General features: G+C 44.5%; 1 protein-coding gene across 1 annotated transcript in view; it reads left to right on the forward strand.

The window, feature by feature from the left end:
* The window catches only part of CEP192 (centrosomal protein 192), a 459,635-nt gene that overhangs the window by 387,098 nt on the left and 58,224 nt on the right, over nt 1-14,313 (forward strand). The window contains 1 exon segment of the mRNA XM_030212468.1: nt 11,336-11,431. Coding sequence (XP_030068328.1) covers nt 11,336-11,431 — 96 coding nt within the window.

Raw genomic sequence — 14,313 nt, forward strand, 5'->3', positions numbered from 1 at the left:
CAGCTTCTCCCTGCTTGTTCCAGTCCGCCTGATCCAGCTTCTCCCTGCTTGTTCCAGTCCGCCTGATCCAGCTTCTCCCTGCTGTTCCAGTCCGCCTGATCCAGCTTGTTCCAGTCCGCCTGATCCAGCTTCTCCCTGCTTGTTCCAGTCCCATCTGCTCCAGCTCGTTCCAGGCCGCCTGATCCAGCTCGTTCCAGGCCGCCTGATCCAGCTCGTTCTAGGCCGCCTGATCCAGCTTGTTCTAGGCCGTCTGATCCTGCTTGGTCCAGGCCGCCTGATCCAGCTCGTTCTAGGCCGTCTGATCCTGCTTGGTCCAGGCCGCCTGATCCAGCTCGTTCTAGGCCGTCTGATCCTGCTTGGTCCAGCTTGCTCCAATCCTGCTGCTCTGCTCTCTTCTGCTCCAAATCATTCCAGCTTGTTCCAGTCCTGCTGCTGTGCTCTCCACCACACTCACCTGTTCCCGCCGGCCTGCCTGCTAGCCAATCAACCTGCCTGCTAGCCAATCACCTGTTCCTGCCGGCCTGCTTGTCAGCCCCTTAACTTGCCTGCTTGTCTGCCCCTCAACAACCTGCCTGCCTCCCAGCCTGCACAACTACCTGCCTGCCTCCCAGCCTGCACAACTACCTCCCTCCCTCCCCGCCTGCCACTTTGCCAGCCCATCACTCTCCTGACTGACTGCTCACCCCGCCTACCCACCTCCTGTTCCAAATCGTTGCCTGCTGTTCGTTTTAAGCCTCCAGTCCGGCCTTCCTGCCCTACCTGTTGCTTAACACCAGTGAACACCTCAGTCACTACTCATGGCCCCCATACACATTCTCTTCCTTGCCCTGTCCCTCCCTAATCTTTTTCCCCTCCCACCGCTGTATGCCGCACGAACTCACTTTCCATCCATGTCCTCTCCCGTCCTGCTCACTACTGCAATACCCTACCCACCCCTGTCCCCCACCACCTCACCATCCCTATTGTCCTCCTCCTCCTTCCTAACTCTCAACCTTCAACACCTCCTTCCTGCCATGAACCCTTCCCCATTCCTCCTAAGCGCATCCCGTCTTCGTCGCCCTACCTCCCCCACCCTCCTCCGCACCCTCTTGCTCCTCCTCCTGCTATCCGCGGGAGACATCAATCCCAACCCAGGTCCCCCACACCTGTCCTCATCCTCATCTCATCCATTCAAACGTTTCCTCTATATCGCCAATCTTATCTCTATTCCCCTCCTCCTCCCCTTCTCATGCGCCCTGTGGAATGCACGCTCTATCTGCAACAAACTTTCCTTCACCCATGATCTCTTCATCTCCCAATCCCTTCAACTGCTCGCCCTAACTGAAACCTGGCTCACCCCTGACGACTGCCTCAGTCGCGGCCCTTTGCCACAGAGGTTATCTTTTCTCCCATTCTCCCCGCCCAGTTGGCCACGGTGGCGGCGTCGGGCTCCTACTTTCGCCCTCCTGCAGTTTTCAACCTCTCCTCCTACCGCAGTCTCACTGCTGCTCATCCTTTGAAGTCCACTCCATCCGTCTATTCTACCCGCTGCCACTCAGAGTTGCAGTCATTTACCGCCCCCCTGATAAGTCCCTCCCTTCCTTCCTTACCGACTTCGATGCCTGGCTCTCTGTTTTTCTTGAGCCCTCATCCCCATCCCTCATTCTTGGTAACTTTAACATACACACTGATAACCCATCCGACTCGTACGCTTCCCAGTTCCTCACGCTAACCTCCTCCTTCAACCTCCAACTGAGCTCCACCACCCCTACTCACCAATCTGGCCACTGTCTTGACCTCGTCCTCTCTTCTACCTGCTCACCCTCCAATTTCTGAGTCTCAGCTCTTCCTCTCTCTGACCATCACCTGATCACCTTCACACTTCATCACCCTCCCCCTCAGTCCCACCCAACACTAACCACTACTTCCAGGAATCTCCAGGCCGTCGACCCTCCCACCTTATCCTCTAGTATCTCTGATCTCCTCCCTTCCATCATGTCCTCCGAGTCTGTCGACAAGGCTGTCTCCACTTTCAGTGCTACTCTCTCCTCTGCTCTGGACGCCCTTGCACCGTCCATCTCCCGTCCCACAAGGCGTACTAATCCCCAGCACTGGCTGACCCCTTGCACCCGATACCTTCGCTCCTGTGCCCGATCGGCTGAACGCCTCTGGAGGAAATCTCGCACCCATACTGATTTCATTCACTACAAATTCATGCTATCCTCCTTCCAGTCCTCCCTATTCCTCACCAAACAGGACTATTACACCCAATTGACTAATTCCCTCAGCTCTAACCCTCGTCGTCTCTTCGCCACCCTTAACTCCCTCCTCAAAGTGCCCTCCGCTCCCACCCCCCTCACTCTCTCCTCAATCACTGGCTGACTACTTCCGCGACAAGGTGCAGAAGATCAACCTCAAATTCACCACCAAACCTTCTCCTCCTCTTCACCCTATAACTCACTCCCCTCAATCAACCAACCCAGGCCGCCTCCTCCTCTTTTCCTGATATCACCGAAGAGGAAACTGCCCATCTTCTCTCCTCCTCGAAGTGCACCACCTGCTCCTCTGACCCCATCCCCACCAACTTACTTAACACCATCACTCCTATTGTCACCCCTCCCCCCCCATCTGTCATATCCTCAACCTCTCTCTCTCCACTGCAACTGTCCCTGACACCTTCAAACATGCTGTAGTCACACCACTCCTCAAAAAACCATCACTTGACCCTACCTGTCCCTCCAACTACCGCCCCATTTCCCTCCTACCCTTCCTCTCCAAGATACTTGAACGCACCGTTCACAGCCGCTGCCTTGATTTTCTCTCCTCTCATGCCATCCTCGATCCGCTTCAATCCAACTTTCACCCCCTACACTCGACAGAAACTGCACTATCTAAAGTCTGTAATGACCTGTTCCTTGCCAAATCCAAAGGTCACTACTCCATCCTCATCCTCCTCGACCTATCCGCCGCTTTTGACACTGTCAATCACAACTTACTTCTCGCCACACTGTCCTTATTTGGGTTCCAGGGCTCTGTCCTCTCCTGGTTCTCCTCTTATCTCTCCCACCGTACCTTCAGAGTACACTCTCATGGTTCTTCCTCCACCCCCATCCCTCTCTTTGTTGGAGTTCCTCAGGGATCTGTCCTTGGACCCCTTCTTTTTTCAATCTACACCTCTTCCCTGGGCTCCCTGATCTCATGGCTTCCAATATCATCTTTATGCTGATGACACCCAGCTTTATCTCTCCACACGAGACATCACTGCGGAAACCCAGGCCAAAGTATCGGCCTGCTTATCCGACATTGCTGCCTGGATGTCCAACCGCCACTTGAAACTGAACATGGCCAAGACCGAGCTCATTGTCTTCCCTCCCAAATCCACTTCTCCTCTCCCTCCACTCTCTATCTCTGTTGATAACACCCTCATCGTCCCCGTCTCATCTGCCCGCAACCTCTGAGTCATCTTCGACTCCTCCCTCTCCTTCTCTACGCATATTCAGCAGATAGCCAAGACCTGTCGCTTCTTCCTCTATAACATTAGCAAAATTCGCCCTTTCCTCTCTGAGCACACCACCCGAACTCTCATCCACTCTCTCATTACCTCTCGCCTTGACTACTGCAACCTACTCCTCACTGGCCTCCCACTTTGCCATCTATCCCCCCTTCAGTCCGTTCAGAACTCTGCCGCACGCCTTATCTTCCGCTTGGACCAATATACTCATATCACCCCTCTCCTCAAGTCACTTCACTGGCTTCCGATCAGGTACCGCATATAGTTCAAGCTTCTCCTATTAACCTACAAATGCACTCGATCTGCAGCCCCTCCTTACCTCTCTACCCTCATCTCCCCTTACGTTCCTACCCGTAACCTCCGCTCTCAAGACAAACCCCTCCTTTCAGTACCCTTCTGCACCACCGCCAACTCCAGGCTCCGCCCGTTCTGCCTTGCCTCACCCCATGCCTGGAATAAACTCCCTGAGCCCATATGCCGGGCCCCCTCCCTACCCATCTTCAAAGCCTTGCTCAAAGCCTACCTCTTCAATGTCGCCTTTGGCACCTAACCACCATACCTCTATTCAGGAAATCTAGTCTGCTCCAACTTGACATTTTGTCCATTAGATTGTAAGCTCTTTTGAGCAGGGACTGTCCTTTTTGTTAAACTGTACAGTGCTGCGTAACCCTAGTAGCACTCTAGAAATGTTAAGTAGTAGTAGTAGTAAAGTGATGGAACCGCACGACACATGGGTTAAGGAAGAAGCGCTGTGGGCTAAACTGGTAAGAAGGAAAGTTCTTCCAGCAGTCGACCATTATCATCTGCAGACAGACCAAAAGATATTCAACCACCAGTATCCGTTGGCTGATGTACACCAAGGACAAAGATCACATAAAAATCAGGCATTCTGTAAAGGGGGGCGAAATGCGAGTGGGTGACTACTTTCTCGACAGGTACGCTGTTGTTAACGGTGAGTGCACTGCCTTTGAATTTAATGGATGCTTTTACCATGGCTGTACCTGCTATGATGCTAAAAAAACACAACAGAACCCTTTGACGGGCACCACCTTCGGGACCTTCGGGTTTCTCAACTACAAAACACAGTGCAAGGCAGATTACCTAAAAGAGGGTTTAAGGTTGTCAGTATTTGGGAACATGAGTAGGACAGTTTGGTTAAAACGGATAGGGAATGTGCGGCCTTTCTGAGCAGAGCCGCATTACCTGAACCTTTACTTCCAAGAGATGCACTTTTTGGAGGCAGAAGAATGCCATGTGTCTGTACTATCAGGTTAGACAATATACTATTATGATTTTACCAGCCTGTACCCTTTTGTCAATAAAACAAAAGAATATCCGATCGTATACCCAAAAATTATCTGACAATTTCAGCCCCTTCTCAGATTATTTTGGGCTTCTGAAAGTCAAGGTGTTTCCCCCGCGTGGGCCTTTCCCTCATGTTCCCATTGTGTTATACCTGTGCTGTAACGAGTCAGATGGAGAAATGCACCCATGATGACGACAAGAGAGCCCTGGTAGGGATGTTATGTACCATAGAATTGGAAATAGCTATCTCTAAAAGGGTATAGGGTGGGGGAAAATCTATGTGGTCTGGCATTTTGAACAAACTACACAACTCTTTGCAGAATACATAAACATGCATCTGCGACAAAAGCAAGAAGCATTGGGGTTTCCTCAATGATGTGCTGATGCTGAACAACAAAGCCGATACATAGATGATCTCTATCAGAAAGAAGGTGTGCTTTTACGTGCCGATCAGATAACTGTGAACCCTACAAAACAACAAATTGCAAAACTGTTCTTAAACTCTTTGTGGGGGAAGTTTGCTGAAAGAAAAAAATCTACCTGCCACTGGCATCATAAGAGACCCCGATGAGCTGTATATGTACCTGTTTTACCCAAATACACCGTGTCGCGATCTTATAGATGATGATGATGTGATGTGCGCGTCACCTAGAAGTGCACGAAGGAACTTTGTGCACCACCAGGTAACACTAACATCTTCATAGCCTCTTTTACAATGGCACATGTCCAGCCAGATCAGTACAGGATTCTTGACACTTTACAAGAGCACTGCCTATATCACAGTACAGACTGTGATTTTTGTAAGTAAGGAGGGTGAGTGGGTGACTGTTTTGGTGAAATAACTAGCATGATACCTAAGGGTGAGCATATCAGTGTATGTGTCGGCCGGTCCTGTCCAACAGTGAGACCTGTCTGAAGGTAAAAGGTATCACACTCGACAGCGAAAACAGTGCGAAAATTAATTTTTGCAATCTAAAAGAGCTAGTTATGGATGCCGAATCAATAAACTAAGATATCCATTCAGCAAAAAAGATAATCAGAAACAAGGCCCGATGGCAGGCTGAATTTTGTGTACTTAAAAAAAAAATCGAAGGGTTGTGCATGATAAACAGGTTTTGATTCAACATTTTAACATATTTTATTATATTTTTACATGACTTTTTAAGAACATATGCTTTCTGGAAGAATATTGTTAGGGGGCAAAACAAACCCTATATGAAAGCATTTATTCTGCCATTCAACTTTTTGGGGAAAGGGGTGAGAGGAGGCTACAGACAGAGAGCAAGATGAGGGTAGGAGGGGGCTATAAACAGAGAATAAGGTGGGGGCCCGGGGGGAAGCACAGAGTGAGAGCTTTGCTTATCTGTAACTTGTATGTTTCTCAGGTGAACACTGCTTAAAAGCAAAATAAAGCATTCAGATTCATATCCTTTTGAAAGAAAAATAAAACCAATGCCTATTTTCTGTATGTTGTGGATAGCGGGAGGAGGGGGTTGTGAGTGGATGGCTAGGGAGAAGGAGGGGGTTGTGGGTGGATGGCTAGGGAGAAGGGGGGGCTGTGAGTGGATGGCTAGAGAGAAGGAGGGGGGCTGTGGGTGGATGGCATTGTCTATGTCCAAGGTGAACAGGTCTGAAAGCAAAATCTGCTTTGTTAGGATCTCTCTTGAAAAAAAAAGTACATCTACCTTAGGGGAGGGGATTGTGGGGGGTGGCAACAGATTGATCTCTCACACAGACAGACGGAAAACAGCCTGCTTGCCGGGGAAAACTCACACAGACAGAGAACAGCCTTCTTGCTGGGGAAAAAGCGAACAGCAGGCTATAGACCCTGATCTCACACAGACTGAGAATAGTTTGCTTTGCTGGACAAAAAAAGCAAAGAGTTCTTGGGGGGTGGGGGAAGCAGGACCATAAGAATGTTTGGAACGGACCCTGTTGCGTTCCCACTAGTTTTTTTTTTTAACCAGCAGAGCTGTTGCTATCTCTCTGGTTCTCCCTTTCATTCTTAAAAGCAGATGATCCATCTTAAAAAGGTGTCCTCTTTGAAAGAAAAAGAACAGCCTATTTTTTCTGTGTGCTTCTTTGAAAGAAAAAAAAGAAAAAAATGCCTTTTTTTCTTCCAAAGAAGGTTAAGGTGCACATGCGCAACTAAATTCTGCCGAGGCTGTAGGGAGCAGTTTCAGGCTGTTTTTGACTTCACTTCCCGTTGCGTGACCCCATCAAAGATGGCGGCTTGTAGTGGAAACAAGAAGTAATGTGATGCAGACAGTAGTGACAGCCATCTTGAAAAAAGGGTCGGGCTGTGTTGCCACTTCCTCTGACATTACTAAAAGGAGTAGAGTTTGGGATGGGTTTATACAAAAAGGGGTGGGATTTGGAGTATGGCTATTCAAATAAGAAGGGACTTGGGCGGGGTAATCATATCCAGTGATATCATTTGAGAGATGAAGTGGACATGGCTTGGGTGGTGATCCCATCAAATGGGATGGAGTGGGCGTGGCTTGGGTGTGTCCTTGTTTCTGATTGGCTGAAAACCCGGAAGTGGGCATATCACCTGTCAATTAATTTTGACAAATGCTGGTGAGTTTCGCTGCTAACATACAGTGGGGGAAATAAGTATTTGATCCCTTGCTGATTTTGTAAGTTTGCCCACTGACAAAGACATGAGCAGCCCATAATTGAAGGGTAGGTTATTGGTAACAGTGAGAGATAGCACATCACAAATTAAATCCGGAAAATCACATTGTGGAAAGTATATGAATTTATTTGCATTCTGCAGAGGGAAATAAGTATTTAATCCCTCTGGCAAACAAGACCTAATACTTGGTGGCAAAACCCTTGTTGGCAAGCACAGCGGTCAGACGTCTTCTGTAGTTGATGATGAGGTTTGCACACATGTCAGGAGGAATTTTGGTCCACTCCTCTTTGCAGATCATCTCTAAATCATTAAGAGTTCTGGGCTGTCGCTTGGCAACTCGCAGCTTCAGCTCCCTCCATAAGTTTTCAATGGGATTAAGGTCTGGTGACTGGCTAGGCCACTCCATGACCCTAATATGCTTCTTCCTGAGCCACTCCTTTGTTGCCTTGGCTGTATGTTTTGGGTCATTGTCGTGCTGGAAGACCCAGCCACGACCCATTTTTAAGGCCCTGGCGGAGGGAAGGAGGTTGTCACTCAGAATTGTACGGTACATGGCCCCATCCATTCTCCCATTGATGCGGTGAAGTAGTCCTGTGCCCTTAGCAGAGAAACACCCCCAAAACATAACATTTCCACCTCCATGCTTGACAGTGGGGACGGTGTTCTTTGGGTCATAGGCAGCATTTCTCTTCCTCCAAACACGGCGAGTTGAGTTCATGCCAAAGAGCTCAATTTTTGTCTCATCTGACCACAGCACCTTCTCCCAATCACTCTCGGCATCATCCAGGTGTTCACTGGCAAACTTCAGACGGGCCGTCACATGTGCCTTCCGGAGCAGGGGGACCTTGCGGGCACTGCAGGATTGCAATCCGTTATGTCGTAATGTGTTACCAATGGTTTTCGTGGTGACAGTGGTCCCAGCTGCCTTGAGATCATTGACAAGTTCCCCCCTTGTAGTTGTAGGCTGATTTCTAACCTTCCTCATGATCAAGGATACCCCACGAGGTGAGATTTTGCGTGGAGCCCCAGATCTTTGTCGATTGACAGTCATTTTGTACTTCTTCCATTTTCTTACTATGGCACCAACAGTTGTCTCCTTCTCGCCCAGCGTCTTACTGATGGTTTTGTAGCCCATTCCAGCCTTGTGCAGGTGTATGATCTTGTCCCTGACATCCTTAGACAGCTCCTTGCTCTTGGCCATTTTGTAGAGGTTAGAGTCTGACTGATTCACTGAGTCTGTGGACTGGTGTCTTTCATACAGGTGACCATTGCCGACAGCTGTCTGTCATGCAGGTAACGAGTTGATTTGGAGCATCTACCTGGTCTGTAGGGGCCAGATCTCTTACTGGTTGGTGGGGGATCAAATACTTATTTCCCTCTGCAGAATGCAAATAAATTCATATACTTTCCACAATGTGATTTTCCGGATTTAATTTGTGATGTGCTATCTCTCACTGTTACCAATAACCTACCCTTCAATTATGGGCTGCTCATGTCTTTGTCAGTGGGCAAACTTACAAAATCAGCAAGGGATCAAATACTTATTTCCCCCACTGTATGTCAGTGCCCATAAAAATGTCAGTGCCCATAAAAACACAAATAAAACCATATAAATGCAAAAAAAAAAAAATATATATATATATATAGGCTAAAAGCAACATATCTATACAAAAAATAGTGTATGTACCAGATAAACATTAAAATATAAGTACAATCCACCACAAAAAAGTGAGAAAGATATAAAAATACGACCACAAGCCAAATATAGACATATAGTTTTAAGGGGTGTGTAAATAACATGAACCAAAAAATGTAACAAGCAATAAAATTTATAGTAGAAAATGATGAACTTGAGATACTGCCACATCAATATAAAACACATTAAGGAAGGAGTTGTTATACATGTCGATAAAAACACCTGACATCATTATGAATTGTGGCAAATATAATAACTGTGGTACACTAATAAATCCAAAAACAACCTGCTGTTATGTTAGATATCGTTCGTCAATTGAAAATTACTGTTATAATCATATGAAAATATATAATGGCGGCTTTTTTTTTTCCTTTCCTCTTTTTTTGTTTTAATTTCCTTTTTATAGTAACCATTATATATTGTCATATGATTATCACATTTAAATTTTTAGTCGAGTTATATATTGAAGACTTCAGATAAGGAATTGGTGACACCTGCTACACTGATAGTTTTGCACTGAAATTCAATAGGGATTGGAGTCTTTATCTTCAAAAACATTTGTTTAAACAGTAAAATTAAGATATTGCCAGATTTGATAAGGGACATGCAGAATCGTAGAAGAGACTTCTTGATGTTGAAACTAGGGATATTAAAGTTGAAACTCCTTTTTTTTTTTTTTTTTTCTTTAATTTCCATGCAAATGTATTGTTAAATTTAGATCTGCTAAATGTCACTTTTCTGCTGCACAATTGACAGCTTTTCTGCTGCAAATTGACTTGCAGGTACAGTTTCTATTATGACATGAGAAACCACAGGTTAATTATGTTTGCTTGAATTGAATATTCTTAAGCCTTGGTTATTTAATGTGCCACTGTCTTATTAGCTTTGTTTTTTATTATTGGATTTGTTTCACTCCCACATCATGATGGATTTGAGTAAATGATAGTTAAGATAGTAGATGACAGCAGAGAAAGACCTGTACGGTCCATCCAGTCTGCCCAACAAGATACTGTGCTACTATATCTGGAGGCCACTGGATGTCACTATATACACAGTGCAATCCGCTTAAGTGCAAGGGTCTGGGACCAAAGAAATGCATGCAGTTAACCGGAGCGTGCACTTAACTGTTGTGACCCAAAGAAGCTTGACATCTGATTAACATATTTACAGTACTGTTTATTATATGTACAGTATACAGTCTCCGTTAACTGACATTAATCAGTTAAGTAACTGATAAGTAATCAGTTATAGTCCTCTGTACACTATTGGGTCTGTGAGTTCCATAGACTACGTCTGCCAGACGGTAAAAACTGTCATAGCACTGACATCCAGTGGCCTCCAGATAGGCCTGCACGGTGTTGAGACTCTCCAGCGCTCTTGCAAAAGTGACAGGAGGAGGTTGTTGAATTTCATCAGCATGTGCCTCACTGCTCATTTCATCCTCTGTTTTACTTCCTGATGAATTACAGTAAATCTGTCTTGAATTACCATGTGTTTGTAGAATCGTAAGCAAATTTTGGATTTCATTACTCACCTTTTCCAAATGAAAGCTCAAGAAAAGTTGCAATCCAGTACAACAGGTAATTGCCTGCCCAGATGGCTTACAATCTAAGGGGCTCTCTTACAAAGGAGCGATAATGATTAGTGCATGCAAAACACTAGAGACATCCATAGAAATATATGGACCTCTCTAACATTTAGCATGTGCTTATTTCTAGCAAACGCTAAAAATGCTAGTGCACCTTTGTAAAAGTACACCTAACAGCTATATTTACTAAAGTGTGCTACATCCTTATCTTATGTCTCTTTACATAAAATGAGGCCCACTAATAATAATGTGGTTACCTTTTAGAAAATGTAACACTAAATTTGTATGTGAGGCAACGGAGGATTGATTAAATGACCTACCCAAGATGACAACAGCAAGAGAAGTGGAATTTGAACCCTTGCTATCAGTCTGCTACTCCCTTACCACAAGGTTGCTTTGCCTCTCCAAATGTCAGTTGCTTCCATTTTAACAACCTTGTTAAACATACCTATAAACTATATCCTTGATTATAACCTGAACATAAAGTATCTTTCCTAAATATACATAGTTGGCAAGTAATGCATCAGTCTCCTTAGGCGCTTTAAAAATTGAAAACTTTGCAAAAATTGTTTTCTTAATCTGTTGAAACTGCTAGAATAATTTAATTAACTTTTTTAGGGAGTTGATGAAAGTGGAGATGTTTATAGGGCTACCTATACAGTCTTCCGATGTTCCCGAGTTTCTGGCATGCTTGAAGCTTTTGGGAAAGAACAGGTAAGAACATAAGAATAGCTATACTGGGTCAGACCATTGGTCCTTCTAGCTCAGTGTCCTGCTTCCAACAGTGGCCAATCCATGTCACAAGTACTTGGCAGACACCCAAATAGTAACAACATTTCATGTTACCAATCCCAGGGCAAGCAGTGGCTTCCCCTATGTCTAGAGACTATTGTACCACTCTTGCATTGTATTAACAGATGCAAGGGAGGGCATTCTTGAAATTGATTATTATAAGATTATGTGGTATTAGTCTGGGCTTTACTAGTTTTCTTGTTAAACTGCTGTTTTTTACATTTACAATTTACAAAGAACATGAAAAAGAAAAGTTCAAACACAAATCAATGCACAAAGAAACAGCAAAGAAAACCACCATGAAGTCCTCTTGTAGTTCATATTTCTTTGGCTTTTCACATCAAGATGTGAATAAACTCCTATAAATTTTCAAATGAGAAGAAACAAAATCATACAGCGCTTAGATTAATTTACACTCCCCCCTCCCCAATATACATACAAACTAGGAAATAGTAGAATCCTAATGGGGGATTAATACAGCGGGAAATAAAATGTATTACTCCAGGAACCGTTCGTTGATAAAATCATCGCATAAATGGTTAAGGAAAGATGAATTGAAACCTAAGGATGAGCGATTGATAGTTCCAGCACAGAACAGCATATTATGGACAAGATGGTTTACAGCAATTATTGAAAAAAAAACCTGGTACAACAGACGTCTGTAGATCGTGTAAGAAAGCTAGAAACAATTACTCGTCTTGTGACTGGCTGCAGTGTTGATGGCGGAAAATTTTTGTATAGAAAGACACAACAAGGTGGCTTGTCTCATTCATTGGAAACTCTGTAAGTCTTGCATCAGTGTACTAGAAAAACGCTGGGATCATGACCCTGAGAGAACTGTGGAAAACAGAGGTTATGATCACCTGGGACATGCCCATCTCAGCTGCTAAAAAGCTGAATGCCAGAAAGCCAGATGTGCTGAATGCCAGAAAGCCAGATGTGGTAAAAGAGAAAAACATCAGAACGGCATTGATTATACAGTTGTCCCAAGCAATTACTTGGTGAATCACATGGAGAGAGAGACGATCCTGAAGTACGAAGAAAATGTGGCAAAAAGATATTTCTATCATTTTGGGTACCACAGACTTGATAAAAAAACTTCCAAGTGCACCTGGATAATGTTGCCTATATATGTTACATCTTATGAAGCTCTTTTTGGCACACTGCAAGTACTACGGTGAGCATTAGCAGTATATTTGAGAGACTGAGATCATACTCCATATACCCTGGCTTAGGAGTGAAGTTTGTACCTGTCATGGTATGCACAGAACTAAGCAAAACCACAATCTAATATTGCCAAATATGTGGACAAGGCCCCCCATTTAACCCACACAGTATATCAAACAGGTGGAAGAAAAAGCCTCAAAAGTGGCAGTGTTAACTTTTAATCTTCATCTGCCTTCAACACTATCATCGGCAAAAAATAAAATAAAACACCACCTTATACCATCAAACCATGAGGGTTTAACAGGCAAAAAAACCTTTCCTCAATGGTACCATACACTAGGAAAAATCACTTATCTGTGCTGCTCTTCCAGGTTCTTCACATCAGGGTCAAACCCATATGATCACTATCCAAAGTACCGAGCATACTTTTTTTTCATCACGTTTACAGCAAAGTCCCATTCAAGCATGCAACAGCATAGTCCCAACAAAAATTTTGTTTCACCAGCCAGCGCTTGCTGCCTCAGGGGATGTGAAGTTCCAAGAAGTGTACGCCTAGTCAAAAATGGCCACTGGACTAAAGAGACATCAACCCGATCACTTCCAGACCAACTTCCGGGTGCTGTCATCACAGAAACACGAACCACTCAATCTTCTGATTCAAGCCCGGAGGCCACACGTCCAGGGAATATATTCAGTTTTGTTTCTTCCAACGAAGCTTAGTTTTAATGTCTCCATGGGTGTTGAGAATGCCAAGGAATCAATTACTCCACATTTGAAATCAGAAAATGTATATTATCTTTCAACACAATGACAAATAAAAGGTTCATCCCATCTCTGGTGAGAAACATCATAATGGTGCTCAAACAGTTGACTCTTCAATTGTCTTGATGTATGTCCTACTCATGCTGGAATTCTGCATTTAAAAAATATCTAAATTCTGTGCCAACAAAAATCTAAATTTTGCGCAGAAAACTTGCAAATTCTGCAAGTTTTTGTCACAATTTAAACATTTTTGCTAATTATCCAGAATTTCAGTACAATCCAGTATTTTCATTTAATTTATTCTAATTATCCAATATTTCAGTACAATCCAGTACTTTCATTAAATTTTACTAGAGAAAACAGAGCCTTCAAGTTTTTCTCAGGTGTCTGTTTACGAAGCAGCACTAGTGGCTGTCCATGCGCTAATGCCGACACTGTCCATTCAAAGTGAATGAGCCTTGTCTGCACTAGTGCATGGACAGCTGCTAGCGCTGCTTAGTAAACCGGAGCATTAGTCATTTCCTTCTGGAAGAAAGTATCAAATTAATACAGTTTAAAAAAAAAAAAACTTCTCTGTTTGCAGAATAATTGGAGACAGCATTTATACAACTTAAAAAAAAAAAAAAAAAAACTAGACCTCTTATGGTCTGCTTAATTTCTATAAAACTGGGATCTTTTTTTTTTTTCCCCCTTGGTTCACACTGCGTGTAGACTGGCTTTAATAGTTACTAGAATCTGTTGATCTGAGAATAGCAGCCAACCGGGTGACAAGCACATGGACCATGTTGCTTCAGAGGTCACATAATCCACTGCCATCGAACATCCTCCTTTTATGTGCAGCACTCAGAGGGAAAGAGTCTAGTAGACAGCGCTCG

Source organism: Microcaecilia unicolor, chromosome 1 (genome assembly GCF_901765095.1).
Source record: "Microcaecilia unicolor chromosome 1, aMicUni1.1, whole genome shotgun sequence".
In the NCBI taxonomy this organism is placed as follows: Eukaryota; Metazoa; Chordata; class Amphibia; order Gymnophiona; family Siphonopidae; genus Microcaecilia; species Microcaecilia unicolor.